This window comes from Rhinocladiella mackenziei (genome assembly GCF_000835555.1).
Source record: "Rhinocladiella mackenziei CBS 650.93 unplaced genomic scaffold supercont1.3, whole genome shotgun sequence".
NCBI lineage: Eukaryota > Fungi > Ascomycota > Eurotiomycetes > Chaetothyriales > Herpotrichiellaceae > Rhinocladiella > Rhinocladiella mackenziei.
In genome coordinates this window covers 1,393,389-1,409,492 of record NW_013550602.1, presented here as the reverse complement: position 1 = coordinate 1,409,492, position 16,104 = coordinate 1,393,389, and the positions used below count along the sequence as shown (strand labels likewise).

At 50.2% G+C, this 16,104-nt stretch overlaps 5 protein-coding genes across 5 annotated transcripts; 2 read left to right on the top strand and 3 right to left on the bottom strand.

The window, feature by feature from the left end:
* Positions 1–2,632: 2,632 nt before the first annotated feature.
* On the bottom strand, positions 2,633–4,409 carry Z518_04038 (T-complex protein 1 subunit epsilon; the record flags this gene model as incomplete). Its single annotated transcript, XM_013417746.1, has 3 exons — positions 2,633–2,686; positions 2,748–2,827; positions 2,897–4,409. 3 exons carry the CDS (start codon positions 4,407–4,409, stop codon positions 2,633–2,635), a joined length of 1,647 nt encoding a protein of 548 aa, XP_013273200.1.
* Positions 4,410–6,027: 1,618 nt separating this feature from the next.
* Z518_04037 (uncharacterized protein) lies at positions 6,028–6,877 on the top strand (the record flags this gene model as incomplete). The annotated part of the gene is made up of 3 exons (XM_013417745.1): positions 6,028–6,043; positions 6,128–6,431; positions 6,499–6,877. 3 exons carry the CDS (start codon positions 6,028–6,030, stop codon positions 6,875–6,877), a joined length of 699 nt encoding a protein of 232 aa, XP_013273199.1.
* Positions 6,878–7,904: 1,027 nt separating this feature from the next.
* Z518_04036 (uncharacterized protein) lies at positions 7,905–10,886 on the bottom strand (the record flags this gene model as incomplete). The annotated part of the gene is made up of 1 exon (XM_013417744.1): positions 7,905–10,886. One exon carries the CDS (start codon positions 10,884–10,886, stop codon positions 7,905–7,907), a length of 2,982 nt encoding a protein of 993 aa, XP_013273198.1.
* Positions 10,887–11,582: 696 nt separating this feature from the next.
* Z518_04035 (uncharacterized protein) lies at positions 11,583–12,188 on the top strand (the record flags this gene model as incomplete). The annotated part of the gene is made up of 2 exons (XM_013417743.1): positions 11,583–11,695; positions 11,888–12,188. 2 exons carry the CDS (start codon positions 11,583–11,585, stop codon positions 12,186–12,188), a joined length of 414 nt encoding a protein of 137 aa, XP_013273197.1.
* A 1,284-nt stretch (positions 12,189–13,472) lies between these two features.
* Z518_04034 (uncharacterized protein) lies at positions 13,473–15,747 on the bottom strand (the record flags this gene model as incomplete). The annotated part of the gene is made up of 6 exons (XM_013417742.1): positions 13,473–14,272; positions 14,327–14,503; positions 14,557–15,168; positions 15,223–15,343; positions 15,393–15,652; positions 15,705–15,747. 6 exons carry the CDS (start codon positions 15,745–15,747, stop codon positions 13,473–13,475), a joined length of 2,013 nt encoding a protein of 670 aa, XP_013273196.1.
* Positions 15,748–16,104: the final 357 nt, after the last annotated feature.

Genomic DNA, 16,104 nt, shown 5'->3' with positions numbered 1-16,104 from the left:
CACGGTCCTCCCTGCTTTTTGTCACTATCGATTCACCAAGGGGTAACCATTCGATAGATCGGAAGATGGGCGTCATACATCTTGCTTCAGCTATTGTCAACCGACTGACTCCTACACCGACATTTGAGTGTTTGGATCAATTTGCTTCCCCGGATCCATCCTTCAAGATCGCAAGATCTCACGTTTCCACTTTCCAATATCTGTGCTTTTAGCCCAGTATGGGTCGCGTATGTACATCGCCGAGACAGCAGTGGTGATCAGGGTAACCAACATCATCATCCTAGCACAAATTCTCATTGTCGCGTGTCCGGACAAAACTTTTTCGTCTTGTCGAACACCAGTTTTTGCAGAAAGATGCTGTGACAGCCGAGAAATCATCCGTAAGATCGGAAGATGAGAGGAAAACCTCACCTTGGCTTTCGCGCAGTATCGGAGATGCTTGGTACCGAACTTCTCTTTCAACCAGCTTCAGCGTTTCCAGTTTCAAAGCCAGCTCTTGTTCAGTTAATACCTGGAGTAAGTCAGTGGCAATGGGAGCAAGAGGGGAGTTATTGCGTTGGTCCTGATGTCACCACCTTACATTGTTAATTTCCCTAGTTCGTGCTGGATAAGATCTTCTTTCCACCCCTTGATGTGCCTGTCGTTTAACCTGGAACACATGATTCCATTTGTTCATTCGCCGACAACGCCCCCATTCAGCCTCGTCGTTGTCCTTTTCCTCCCTCGTTCGCCAAGTTATTTTGACAATTCCCAACATGTAATCCGAGCATATTCCCCTTTTTGGCACTGTATATACGTTCCTTCTCGGATATGCCGATACGCCCGCTGTTGGGGCATATTTTCCATTGAAAATGAGAAGCTCTCCTTCAAAAGCACAAGGTAATGCAGGACCAAGAAATATCGTAATAGACATGCTGACATCCTACAGCGTGTCGTCAAAGTAAGTTGAATTGGATCCTTTTGCCAGTTCTAGTAGACAGGCCCTCGGTCGCATCTGCGTGGACAAGTCTGAGTCCACTGTTTTGCCCCGTTCGGTCGTCCTGTCGTTGACAATTCCTTTGGACCTGCTCACACCTAAGCCTCGTGTCCCGACGTAAACACGGGTTGTTGGGGTGCAATCTATTCCTACAGTTGGAACGCGCCGTATCGCAAGCAAGACCCCACTAGATGAACTGGTGCATGATCTCTCTGAGCTCGACAAAGGTGGTCACCCCAAGCTCTGCAGACAGATTCTTCAGCAGTCAACGAAGAAAGCTTCGCTCTCTGTCACTGTAGAGAAGTGCTCGCGGACTGCCTGGATGGCTTTGTCCCGGCATGAGAGCATGACGGCGCGTTGCGCGCCGAAGCATGGTGCAGCGACATCTCCAGCGCGGCCGTCCAGATGAAGCTGTTCAGCAATAACTCGTCCGTCATGCTGAGGCGGAAAAACGCAGCAGTGAGTGATTCATATGTGCTGATTATGTGGTGGCCAAAGCTGGGTCGGAGGACTTTCACTGCTGCAACAACCAATGAGAGTTGGAACTGGCGTGGCGTATGTGGAATGGAGAGAAGGAATATTGAGGAACCAAGGGAGAGGTTCTGGGTCTCATACCATAGGGATGAACTCTCCACACATCGCTGTCCAGCAGCATGGTCGCACACTCCAGGGGGGGAGTCAATCTGTGGGACCAAGCCTTGCGAGTTGATCGCGTCCATATCTCGACAGCCTGCTGTTCATCTGCTCCAGCCATACTCGTCCGTGGCACAAGCAACGGGGTTTTCGCCATAGTCTGCATACGGCTGATACCTTTTAGGCCTCTCATTCAGCAGCTCTCCCGCGGCCTAGGATGACGACAGATTTGGTCCGATCGTTAGCCGAAAAAGTAGGACCGTTTGGTGCCATACATATTTCAAGGGTCATGGCCTCCCGTGGGGAATGTACGATAAGAGTATTGATTCAAGCGACTTTGAAATCTCCTTCTAGCCTTAGCCTCAGCCAGACCAGCCCAATGGTCTTCATCTCTTCGGGCTTCTTTGGTCAAGTTTCTCTCGAGCACGATGGTCGACATGGTGCTCTCCATGCTAGGGGAAATATCGAGGTTTTCAGCGCTACTTAATTCATTATCGCGAAGAGACTCTCGATTCATGGGCTTGAGAAGGAAGGATGCCCTGGTCCCTTCGTTCTTCGTAATTCGAGACTCTCGTCATCTGAGCTGGCTCATTGATCTGGCACGGTATTACATCGTTGATGATAGAGGATGTCAGTTCCCAGAGATAGCCAGAGCAGCCATGTCGACTACTGGACCCTCCTGATGGTCCAATAAGGAGTCTTGTTAGTCAGCCTCTGTGTCTGCAGCCCGCAGCCTTGTTATGGATATCTCCGAACAACAGAATGAATCGACCGGCCCGGAAAAATGCTTTGCAAGTCGCTGACTAAAGACAGTGAGAAAGCTCGCGTGTTACCTTGATGACTTGGAGAGAACGCTGGAAATGAATGGACGTGGTGGATTGAAGGTCATGGGCATCCAAATTTTTGGTTCATATCAATCCCATTTTCCACTGGGTATCAGATTTATACCGATTCGTGAATCCTTTTCTCATGCACGCTGTCTGGTCAAACGCCATCTAATGCCGGAATGCTGATCAACAAGTCTTAAAACTCATTTTCGTCACTTCCCGCCACGATTACATTATTAATTTTCAACACCTTTTGCACAGAAAATGTGTCAGGAACGAATGACGAGAAAGGATGGACAGGTGAAACTCACCATTCGACACAATTGGGTTGCGAGAAGTAATTGCTGACGCTTCCCAATTAGTGGATCGATGACAAAATTTGCTCGCATATCTATACAGGGTCAGCGCCATTCAAAACTAAAAAAAGGGGGGGAGGTTGGGGGTTGAGAAAGGACCATACCGTTGTTCCCAGTACCCATGCAGTCAACTCCTAATCGCGAGTTTTGTTCTTTGACTTGCCGTGACTTCACCTCCGCCAGCGTCTCGATGGGACTGAGACCAGAGTTCTCCGCAAGAGCCATGGGAATGGCATCAAGGGCATCAGCAAATGCCCTCATGGCATATTGCTCCAAGCCAGGAGATTTAGACGCAGCATCTTCAACGGCGAGTGAGCAAGCAATTTCCGCCGCTCCACCGCCATAGACGACTCGGTTGTCTCTTACGAGATTCCGCACAACACAGAGAGCATCATGTAGCGATCTCTTTGCCTCATCTATGATCATCTTGTTGCTTCCTCTCACAAATACCGTGACAGCTCGGGTATTGGCGCACTCTTCGATCACCAGCATCTTTTCGCGGGTCGTGCCAAACGTCATCTCCCTGACAAGACCAGCCTTGCCGAGTTTCTCTTTGCTGAGGTCCTCGAAGCGGGGCACAATTCTTCCATTGGTGGCAATGGCGATCAATTCAATCTCCGGACCACCAACCCATCGCACAGCTGGGAGCTTGTTTTGAAGGAGTAGATGGTTTGCTTCGTCATCGAAGCCCCATTGACAGATGACAAGATTCGCTCCAGTGGCCTTGATCATATCAATCATCTCCACAAACTTGGTCTTTTCGTATTGTTGTAGCTTTTTGAATTCCTCCACAGTCGAGATGTCCAACTTGTGCTTGGTTTTCGGTTTCGGGGGTTCAAAGGCACACGTCAAAATGGCCAATTTGGCATCCCTGACCTCACTCGGCATTTGAGGGTGAGAGAAATCTTTGTCCACGATGACTCCTTTGACGAGAAGGGAATCCTCTATCGATCCTCCAGCCTTGCCGTCGACCTTGATCAGTTCGAAATCAACGTCTTTCCGCTCCAGATCGGCGACCGACATGACTGCATCGACGGCGATCTTTGCAAATTGATCGTGTGCCTTGCTGACAATCTTACTCCCCAGACTAGTTTTGGCGACCTTGATCAGATTTTCTTGCTCCTCTCGTGTGAAGGTGATTTCGTCACTGATCCTGTCCAGATGTGCCACGGCGACTTCACATGCTTGATCGAAGCCGTCCGCAATTCGAATGGGATGAATGCCTTTGTCGATGAGATCTGCGGCCTGATCCAGGAGGGCGGCAGCCAGGACCACCACGCCCGTTGTGCCATCACCAATTTCCTCGTCTTGAGATTTTGACAGTTCCACCATCAGCTTGGCAATCGGGTTGGTCAATTCCATTTCAGACATGATTGTGCGCCCGTCGTTGGATATTTGAATGTCGCCATCGGGTGAAATCAGGATTTTATCGAGTCCTCGAGGACCAAGGGAGGTTCTGACGATGTTGGCGATTGTTTTTGCGGCGACAATGTGTTGTTTGATTGCTTCGATACCGTGGGTTCGTTTCTTCTTTCCTTGATCTCGGACGATTATGAAAGGCCTCCCGGTCTCATCTTTCATAATCTGAGCCTGGGACAAATCCAGTTGCATCGCCATGATGGGAGGTAGCCTACGCCGGCCAAAGAAGAATGTCCCTTCAGAATGCGTTCAGAAATTGTGCTCTCTCGAGGTCGCTTCCGAGTTGTAAGGCACCAGAATCGAGGAGTTCCCGTTTCCCACTCTCGTATTTTATTGCCCCAGGTAGGTCAATGCTCTCACAAGTCTAAGAAAGGCTGAATCCAATCCTCAAACGTAGGAGAATGGTTACCTGAATTTTTTGAAACGTGACTTGATTTGGAGCCGCAGTGAAATGCCAAGCATAATCACGTAAAAGCAGCGAGACTAAGCCTATACTCCTGCGTTTTGCCCTACATTAGGTAGATACTGAGGCACGGAAAAGTATCTGTATGTTCGATCGATGCCCAAAGGATCACCATGACTACGTTCCAAACTCTCTCTCCGAATCATGTAAAGTGTCCTTGACGTGTTCATCCTCCACCGACCTAGATGGTATGATCTCGTAGCGTGAATAAATCGACCGCAATAAAACTGCTTGCTCAGCAGTACGAAGAGAGCCTGCTTTACCGACGATCTCATAACCACTCTCATCTGGCAATTTTCTGAAATACCGACCTCTCAACTCACCATGAGGTCTCCGAGATTCTCGTGATGACTCTTCTGTTGCCTGGCCTCCTTTTTGGCGAGCTTCCGGGATCAGCTTCGATCTGTGCAAATGTGTATTGCCCACGCAGACTACATCTGATCTCTCTTATTCATCCTCGTACACAGTCGGCACAAACTATGGTGGTGATATGCCCGCTAATCAAGAGCGATGAGAACTCTTAGGGTCCCCTTGTATGAGTTCCTGGCGTTCTGATTTGATGACATAGCTTGTGTGGACACGTTTTGTACTTCATGCGCCTTTCTGGGAGGGACCATGTTTGTCTCCTACTGCAGCCAGGACACAGTAGCTGCTTGCTTCTTGTCTCTTTTAGTCACTCCGACAGCCACCCCTGTCACGGGCAGAGCACCAGTGTCCACTGCCTTTTACTTGATCAGTTGCTCACTTGCCTTTTCAATGGCCGAGTCATGCACCGCAGAAACTCTGGGTTTCACCACATTGGATGACGGCGGACAAGCGAGTTGTCCGTGTTCTTCGGCATCAGTCTACGATCCCGACCCGTTCGACCAGCTGCAGAGCGCATGTATTCCGTATGCCTCGATGGCCAATCCACGTGGAGTTTCCACCGATTGGGCTTTTAGATTTTGGCTGGCTGTTGTTCCAGTTATTTCTGTTGTACTCAGCCGACCGCAAACACAAAGCCTGAGGGGTCAGAACAAATTAAATGACCTTGGACCACAGAGTCAGTTGATTTGGGCAATATGTAAATCGCAGAACAGCTCGGTTTAAGTGACGGATAGCCGTGAAGATGGAATAAGCCTTCAGGTAGCATGCACCCCAGAGCGCCAAGGGCAACGGCAAACCTCAGCCTCCAGGCAAGCCTTCCGACCAACCACGCGCCGTCCGCCATAAAGAACAATAAAAACCCGAAGTTGATCTGCCCTTTCGCCCTGCGCAACTTGCACAGAGTGTGGAGGGATCTCAGTTCTCCTCGGCCTTCCTTTCTCCGACCCATCCCCGACATCTACACAGGAACGATCGCGTGGGCAGATCATGCCTCCACCATTCGGTTAGTTCATGCTTCTACTCGAGCCGCGGTTTCACTTGCGCTGCATTGCAAAGTTGTGAAATCAACTTTCTCATCCTCGACTAGGAGATGATGCGGTCTCTGTTGTTGGCAGCGACGGCGAAGCTGCTCCTCGAGATTCCCAAGAGAGCCTTGACATCGCACCGAATGATCAACTCAACAGCGAACTCCAGGACGATGTCGTGAATGCTTCAGAAGAGGCTGCTCGAGTTCAAGATGAGGGCGGAGAAGAGGACGATGAAGAGGAGGAATTCGATGTTGAAGCTATCAGAAGCCACATGATACACGGACGTACTGTTCTCTACGAGATCAAATGGCAGGGCTATCCCGAGGACCAGAACACCTTCGAGCCTGAGAAGAACCTCCTACCGTAAGTACCTTGCGCATACACTACTCCTTAGAAGGACGGAGTTCGCTGACGATTTCATGTCTACTAGTCACGCCAAGATGATGTTGACGAAATACCACCAAAAGATCGGAGGACCCCCGGACAAGACTCTGACGAAATCAAAGTCGACACAACCCCTGCAAAGACAATCATCCGCAGAAGAATCCCGAGCCCCGAAACGACAAAAACGTACCGCTAGCAAAGGTGCTCGTGCGCCGGAAGAATTAGGAACCTGGGTGCCTGCGAAGGAAGACTGGGAGAGTTTCATCGTCAAAGTAGACACGGTCGAACGAAGCGAGTCAGGACAATTGATGGCCTACATCGACTTCAAAAACGGCAAGAAGACCAAAGTCAGTATGGACAAGGTCTACCGTCACTGTCCTCGAGCCATGCTCAAATTTTATGAAGGACATTTGAAGTTTAAGTAGGCCAAAGAAAATTGTCGCTTGTCTCTTGTGAGGCTCCAGTCGACAAGTGATTTCGCGACAACACGACCCAGTGGATGGATGACGCTTATTTTTGAACTTTGCACATTGTTTCTTCCCATCCCGGACTGGACGGCATATTAGTCTCCTCGGGGAGTTTTGACATTGCCGGGTCGGAATATAGATTCAATGGATTATACATGGCGCTGGATGGGCCAGGGGATGTGGTGGGTTTGTGATTTAATTTCCCCGGGAACTCAGCCTTTCTCTTCTTGCTCTAGCTGCGTGATCACAACAGATGAGCATCTAACGCCGAATGAAGTTCGAAGAGAATTCAAATGGAATACGTCGAAACTTGAACAGAAGGAAAATGGGATTATCTTTGGAGTTAAGAGGAGCCCTTGCTCACTCAGATCTGACAGGGGCCTCCTCCGACATCCACTGTCATCCAGCAATGCTCGCCGGAGCAAGAAAGTCAGAAGAATTGGAATGGCCTTGATAATGGCTCGACAGAACATTGCATGGAAGATACACATGAGCTCTGCCTATGGCCAAATGACTCAACAAGGAGAAAATTCTTTCCTTCCGATCCAGACGAATTTTTCCCTCCCGTTTTATCTTGTAGGGTACCTATTTTGTTGCAATGCCTACCTTGTCTGCCTGCTCAGTGCTCGATCACTTTACCTCCCAGTGTCTCAGAGGAATAGGTCCAGCCACTCGCCACTCCCTTTTCGTTGTTTTATACGACCGTAGTCGCTCGCGGTTTGGCTGTACGAATGGCATTCGCTGGTTGTGGTTAGAATTTCCATGGGGTATAGAGCGCTGCAGTATGAAGTTGGATCATCGACATCGAATAAGAACCGCATGATAGTTACCTTGGCCAAATTCTAGTACTGGAGACAACTGGTCCATAGAGCACCAGTACCATCTATCTGGGATCTTTCATTCCAAGTCAAGCCGTCTCATATCAGTTTGTCTCATTGGCTCCTTTCCCGTTGACTTCGAGCGCATCCAAATCCATCGTCGCCACTCATTGTCCTTCCGCTTTCTCTCTCAAAAACTCAAAGCGGGCGCTACAGCCATTATGTCCATGTTTGTCAATGACACGGTGATTGTCTCTTTTATCGTGGCTCTGCAGAAGATCATCGTCGTCTTTCGTCCAGACACCCTTCATATCCCGTGGGAGTAAACTCTCGAGTCTTGAGGCAGACATGGATGAACATCGACACTCCTGACCCTGTTCTTTGAGCACCTCCAGCATGATCTCCACAACCTCAGTCGCAAGGGCAAAGTCGAATGTTGTCGATTCAACGGCCTTGAAAAGAATGGGTTCGACGTGTGGAACGTGTTTGTGCAGAGATTTCTGGAGAGCCAGCCAGTCGTCCATCTCGCGGCCATCTTCGTCGCCTTCATTGTCTCCATCGTTCGTGTCGGCTTCAGCGGCAGGTACATGCAGCGATTGAGGAACAGGGGCAACTTGGGTCCCATTTTCGACCCCAATTTGAATATGGGATCCGAAGACATGGTTGCTCCGGTCGTCCGCTCGTATGGTGACATTGGGCTCTTCATCCTGACCTTCATCCTCGTCCTCCGAGGGAAGTTGAGAACCAAGTACTCGCTTCCATCCGCCGTCCGGCTCAGGGAGTGCAAAGTCGAATTCCATATCTTCGTTACCGAATTGGGAACAATTGAATAGCGCCTGCGTGTCTAGTTGACTATCCTTGTGCTGGTGGTGCTCCCGTGCTGTTTCCCAATTCTCCATTGCCTCTCGTCCAGTTTCGAACGCTTCGGTCGGCGTTTCCGCCGTGCCACTAGTATTTACCTCCCCTGGATTAAAATCTGCGCCTCGTTGTGAAGACTCGGAGTCGTCGAGAGTGGATTGCTGATTGGGTTCTGGATTAGGCCCATGTTGTTCTTTTATTAGCCCCAAACTCGTTGGATTCCTTGAGGAATCGATGTCCGAAATTGATCCTTGAATTTCCTTCATCTCTAGATCGTCGCCTCCTCCTCCTTCTTCATCTTCTTGCATGAATAGTGGAGACGAATTTGAACGGGAATGTGAGCTTGTTTGCGTTGATAGCATAGCGGGTAAGCTTGGTAGGGAGCTTGCCTCCCCGGAATTCGTCTTCTGATCTGTGGAAACTTCGAATGGAGGGACACCCGTAACAGCCTTCGGAGACTTCGCTTGGGGTCCATCTTCAGGTCGTGCTTGTGCTTCCGCGGATTGGAGTTCTCCCATGATGGTTCCAGATTCCTGTGAAATTCCTTGTTGAGTCTGGCTTCGTGTGTCGGATGTGCTTGACTTTTGGGTCGACTGTGGTTGTGTGTCTCGCCCCGCACTTCTTTTTCGGGCCTCGTTATGCTCAGGAAGTTGACTTCTTGTCGGGGATTCTGACTGGAACGAAGGAGACACGACTTGAAGCTCTGAGGAAAGACTTCTGGGGGATGAGAGTGGAGGATGGTTGACGCCCTCCGAAGAAACGTTCAGAGATGCTTGAACCACCCCACTTGGGTGGATAGACCCTGGGGTGGCAGCAGATTTGACAGAAGAACCAGACTGTCGCGCGGTGACATTTACTGGAGGTATCTTCGCTTCGGGATTTCCGCTTTGGCTTGAACGTTCCCGCTTCGCCTTCAGACGAGCAGTTAACGGCCTTAGGACGCTCTTGACTCTTAAGAACACCGCACACCAATTACATAGACGCTGTCCTTTGTCAAGTCGCCAAAGATCGGTCTCGCTAGTGTAGCAATTGCTGCACATGACCCTATTCGAGGCTGAGACGGGATTTGTGGCTCCCTCACTTCCACCAATGGGTCGACTGTCATGCAATGAGGTACTAAGACCAGTCCCGGCATTCCTAAACAGATATGGAGCAACCTTTTCGATCGGCTGGTTGTGTCTTCTGCAATACCCAGGAACAACCTCCGACTCAAAAAAACGCTTCAAAGCTTCGGGATTGTGCTCGGTGGAGGAAAATGCGGCAGCAAATCCCCCCCAGGCTTTGTCGAATTGATCGGGTGTGGTGTGGGTTAAGTTTGGCACCAGATGAAAGAGTTGCTGGAGCTCTGCCTTTGTGAGAGAATGCCCAGTTTCCATCCTTGCTTTTCTTGAGACACTTGATTCCTCTTTCCCTTGTCCGGAAGCATTGACACGGCCTTTCCTCGATGATGATCTCAGTAGGATGTTTGGTTCCGTGGAAGACAGCGCTCCTGGGTCAACGAAAGCACGGTCTGAGGCCTCATCTGCTACTTTTCTGGCTGTTACTGGCGGCGGCTTCAGGCGATTGAGCTCTTGATGGGCATCAGCTCGTTGCTCTTCCCCATCGTCATCTGCTCCTCGTCTTCTCTTTCTTTGCTGTGACAAGACTGACATCTCAGAGACTGGGTCCCCGGGCTGGGGTTCTTCCCCTCCCGGGGGTGCAGTTATCCGTCGCTTTTGAAATCTGGTAATCCTCAACCACCTGTCGCGATAGCTCTGCCATGGATGATTTGGGTGCACTCGTTCAAATTGTTTGTAGATTTCATTTCCCTTGTAGGCGCCTCCCGCATCCTCAAATGGTTTCATCCAGTTATACAGCAACTGATCCTCCTCATCTGTAAACTTTGTTCTCCCCGTTTTCGCTGCTGTCACCGTACTCCCGACCTGCCTGGCTGCTCTTGTAGGTACTCCAATTGCATGGGAGTCGAGGTTTTCCAATTTTCCATTCCTAATTGAAAGTTCAACGTATCTGTAGGAGTGGGTGCCTGGAGCCTGGTGTTTCTTTGCATGATCGACGAGTTTGATGTCAGCATCGACGTCGAATTTGACAATGGTGGCGCCGTGCAGACCGGCGTTGTGCATCAGCCAGTGTCGCGAAGGGACGGTGTGAGCAAACCAGAGTTTCTGGCCAGAGAATAGCTTTGAACCGTGGTTGTCGTTTCCGTTGGGCCCGTCCACACCGTTTCCTTCCTGGTTGATCTCTCCGTTATCAGCAGTGCGCGGGACACCATCATATACGATATGGTCCGGCATTGTAGGTGTTGATATTGTTATTGTCGCATTTTCCTATGGGGGGAAAAGTTACATGCGGCGCGTGTTAATTGTCAAGTGGTCATTCACCCTCCCATAGGATCGCGAATACACGTGATTTACTCTGCTTTCCACAATACGGAATACGCCAACTGAATCGTAAAGGAGAGCGGAATGCAGCGCCCCCCAGCTGCGGTGGGCGGATAGCATGGACCACAGAGCGGGGATGTGGAATAGCCTGATGGGGCGCCAGAAAAGAGCAGCTCCGTTTTCTCCCCGTATCGGACAGTTTAGAATTGGGCTATTGATTCCCGTTGTTGTGACCTTTTTGAATTGAAAAGCTTCCGATTCGTGGTGCCGAAGGACTGCAAGTGTCCCAGCGACTCCCAGCGGTGGCGCCACCGCTCCAGTGACCAATGGCCAAGTGCTCAGCAGCCCGACCCTGACCTTCCAATGCCTTCTCTTCCTCGACCGACAAGTTCACACTCCAGCTTCCAAACAATAAAGTCTGGTCAATTAACTATCACCAGCTTCCTCACTGCCTGCGCCCCTCTACACAACTGTCGCGACTTCTCTCTGCATTTCTTCTTCCTCCGTCGCTCGCCTTCAACCAGAGTCTACCATCTCTCTCATCACCCTCTCACCTTCGTCGAGAACCCTCCGTCCGCGTCTCATACGCTACTCATCTTTTTATCAACCATGTCTGAGGAGCTCACTTACGCCGAGGTGTCAAAACACTCCTCCAAGAAAGATCTCTACGTTGTCATCCACGACAACATCTACAATGCCTCGTCTTTCATCGACGAGCATCCGTATGTTCCCCATTCTTCATGATTCCCACAGACAGAAGCACACAACCATTTCACCTTCCCCCACCGAACCGTGACCCCACATTACCGCTCGCATTCCGCATTCTGTATTCATCCTCTCCACAACGTTCCAGTCCGAAGTCTCTCCAATTCCGAATTCCACCCTGAGGCTAACCTTTGCGTGATTGTGTCCAGTGGCGGTGAAGAAGTTCTCCTCGATGTTGGCGGTCAAGACGCAACCGAAGCTTTTGAAGATGTTGGACACTCAGACGAAGCCCGCGAAATCCTCGCCGGCCTCAAGATCGGAACCCTGAAACGTGCTCCAGGAGACCCTGCCCCCAAGACTGGTGCTACTGATAAGATTGCTGCTGGGCCAGGTGGACGGTCTAGTGATGCCGGAACAGGAATGGGTATTGCCATGTACGCCGTGCTCTTGGTCGGCGCCGTCGTCGCATATTTTGGATACACCTACATGCAAAGTCAAGAAAGCAAATAGATGAGCATGGTGAGAGTGTGCGTTGTCAAGAGGGCGGCATCGTCCTGGAGCGATGGTCAGGACGTGTGGTGGTAATCAATATTACCCTTTGATTCGAAAAGGGACACCGCACAGGAAACCGGACCAGGCTGGGATGTATCGATTGGGGCTGGAAGGAAGCAAGTGTTTTGCAAATTTCCTAGACGAAACAAAAGACCAATCTTCCGCCGAACTTCGCAGCGGACAGAACCTTGATCAACCACATCAAGCTACTCCAGTTCAACAAATGTTCTTCTCCGAACGGAGTCTGAGCCAAGGCCAACATCCTCGGACATTTGGATTTGTTTTGCGTGGGGAGATTGTGTTGTTGTTTTTATGCCTTTGAATGGTGCAGTTCAAATTGCCTATATTTCCCCAATCGAGCCACCGATACACCGGCACATCCATAGACAGCGAGAAATTCCATGAAATTGGCGTTCCGGGCGCAATGGCAACGTACATATGCACATGCACTTTAAACAAACTGGAATTCTCTCGGGAGCTTCGGTCCGAGGGATCTCACCCCGGACCCGACGTCTTTGGTCTTCGCATACCACACCTGTCCAGGTTGTTTTGATGCACAATGAAGTCTGCCACAGATATAAGCAAACAATGAATCTTGATATTGTGACAGTGATAATGACAGCAACAGCGATAGTGAACTAGACACTCGTAGAGTTTGAGGTAAAAAAGGCCTTGCGGCCATCCTTGACGATGTGAGTTGGAACGTATGGTGAGATCGGAATAAGATGATGGAAACTGAATTTATATGAGATGAGATGATATTCCCACTCACTGCGTCAGCTGGAAGGAAAAGACAACCCTGTTATCCTAGCTCAATTGACGTAGATATGCCTATCCGGAAACACGAGTTATTTGTAGTTGCAGCGTGGGAACAGGTACGGAATTTCGTGGGAAGGCAAAGTGTGTCTGGTATGCTATGGTAATGATACCTACCACCCTCAATGAATTGCGATTCATAGAGCATTTTGTTCTTGCAAGTTTTGAACTCTGAAACGACTTTTTAATTTGATACGCTTTCGTCCGGTTGATTTCATTTCATTTCCGTCCCATTTGACAGGGACTTGGTAGAATAAATCACACTTCCTGCAAGCTGACTCCTGAGCATGGCTCACGATTCCACCCCGCACTCAAACTCCTTCCAGGCCTGTCCCAGGGGTCTCGATTTCCCTTCATCTCAGCTTCAATTACCTCTGTGCATACCATCTCATTTCTTGTCCTCCTCCATCATCATATCCTATCTCGTTACCTGTAATAACTCGTCCTCCCACCGCCAATGCCGGGAGCAACGCCGGGAGCTTGCGCCGCTACACTCGCCGGTCGCTGACTGTATGCCTGGTACTGCTGATGCGGGTTCGGTTTGCCCTGTGTCGGTGAAAAGACCGGGTAGGCTGAGGATTGCGGCAAAGGTGTAAGGGGTCGTTCTACGGCGGCCGGACCGACCCCAGGAATAGGAGGGGGACCATGACTTGGGGCAGGAGGTTGTGAAGGAGCTTGGTAGTCGTATGACTGTGCTGGAGCAGAAGGCGGCGGGTACTGTGGAGGAATATTGTGTTGCTGTTGTTGTCCTTGCGGCATAGGCGGAGCATAGCTTTGCGGAGGCGGCTGTTGGGGAGGCTGTTGTGGTGGTTGTTGAGATGGTATGGGAATGTTGGGATTGTGAAGGTCCTCGGCCGAATAGTTTGACGGAGAGTAGTCTTTACTGTCGTCTTGATATTGAAGCTGTGTGATGTTGGGTTGTTGCAAGTTGGGATATGGTTGGGGCCCAGGCCGAGAACCATGCGCCTCGGATGGGGGAGGGGGGTTGTAAGATGCGTTTACTTCTGGAGGAGGATATGCGGCGTACGTTTCAGCCTGCGATTGTCGACGAGCCGGCAGCTGAGTTTGGTTCAGGTATGAAGGATAGTTCTCTGGAGGTGGTTGAGAGGCATGTTGATTGGATGGAGTGTGGCTCTGAGGCGGAGGCGACCCGACAGGATACGGAGGTTGGAATGATTGTTGCGATTGATTGGGATATGGCATGGCGTTATTTGGAGGCTGCCCATCTGGTCACCGTAATTTAGATCCAGTAAGAGCGTCTCCGTGGCTTCATGACTCACCAGGGGCGTAGAATCTTTGGGGTGGGTAGCCTTGTGGCGGTCCCCCTCCTCCATATCCATATGGTTGAGAGCCTGGTCGAGCATATTGCTGTGCTGACTGGGCCATCGAAGACTCTAATAACGCTTCGTAGTCGCGACGTGCTTTGATGAATTTCTCGTTGAGTTGCTGGAAGTCATCTAGTCGCTGTCAGCCATCCTCATGCCACGACAATATTGGCCTTCATGGTTACCTTTCTTTTGGGTGTACTTCCCAATCAATTCAATGAGCTTCGGCCTGATTGATAACGTACTGTGATAGAGCTCAGTGATCTCCTCATTATCTCTGACGTTCATGTCGGCTGTACTCGTGCTCAACAAAGCCAACAGCTTCTCCACGTTCTTGATTTGTCCAAACACTTCGGCCTCCATTTGCGCCTCTTTCTGCAACTCTTCTGGTGTTGGATCTTGTAGTTTCTCAACATAGTTTAAGGGGAAAATTCCCGTCTGCCCACGAAGAGAGCCCTTCCACCAGTCCTTGTATACTGACTCGAGGACCGCTATAACATCTCCTTTGCGGAATTGTAATTCACCGGGTTCCGAAGGTTGAAAGTCAAACAGCGCTCGTACTCTTGAAACTGTGGCAGCTGTTGTGCCCGACGGAACCGATTGGGGTGTGGTGTGTTGTGCTGAGGATGCTGGTTGGGCTGACAGTTCAGCGGCGCCGGTTGGCTGACTCGAAGGGCCCGCAGATTTATCTTGAATCGAAAGCCTGAGGGCCATTTGTAGTTCTTCCTCTTCCCTTTGCCGATCGTATTCTGTGATCTGCCTTTTGACCGGCGCTTGAGGGGGTTGTAAATTAGGGTCTAACTTCAATTAGGATCCGTTCGAGCCTTTGCTCATCGAACGAGCATACTCACTCTGTGCTTTCAATCTCAAATACGCCTGTTCCATGATCCCCAATTCGGTGTTGCTTGAAAAATCCTTGGTCCAAGCCTCCATTCTTTCCAGAATCTTTGATTTGACCTGTTGATGTGTGTTCTGTGTGCTGTCAGCCCAGCTTTCTCGATATCGCAGTCCGTTTACCCACCCTATCGTTCGCCAGCCTTAACAGAGCATCGGTGAAACTTCTTGAAGCAAGTTCCCGGTGCATGGCAATACCACAGTTCTGGGAGAGTGAGTTGGCCAGCTCAAGGGTATACAGCTGAACGTTCGCATTGCGGTGCGCCAGCCTCTTGATCATCGCAGCCACAACATCTTTGCTTCCGCTATCACTCGATTGTACCTTATCGCAGACATCGAGTATGTATTCCCAGTTTTCCGAAGTTAGATTCTCGTCGGTAGCTTTGGCTGCAATGGGCGTTAGTCGGGGGGCAACACCGAAGATCATGGTCTAGCTTACCGACGGCATCGTCGAAAGCGTTCTGCTGCTGGGCCCGAAACATGATGGGCTGGTTGATCGATTCGAAGATGGTAGGGAAGATGAATTAATGGGTCAAAGTGCGCTTAGATATGATCCGATCTAGGGATTTGCTTTGGTTCTCTGGACTCTCGAGCACGAGATATCCTCACTCGTTGGATGCGGCCGCAGCCTAACTGGCAACCTGCAACACAGCGCAGTGACGCAAAAAAAGGTCGCCGAGGTGGCAAGCGAAGCGAAAAGCCACAAAGCCAGAAGCTAAAATGTAGACACAGCCACACAAGTCCAAGCTCCCAACCTGGTGCTGTATAATATTGACCAGTTGCTTACGACATACGTTGGTCGAGCTCGTGATCAGACGAAACCGACTTTCTTATTCGGG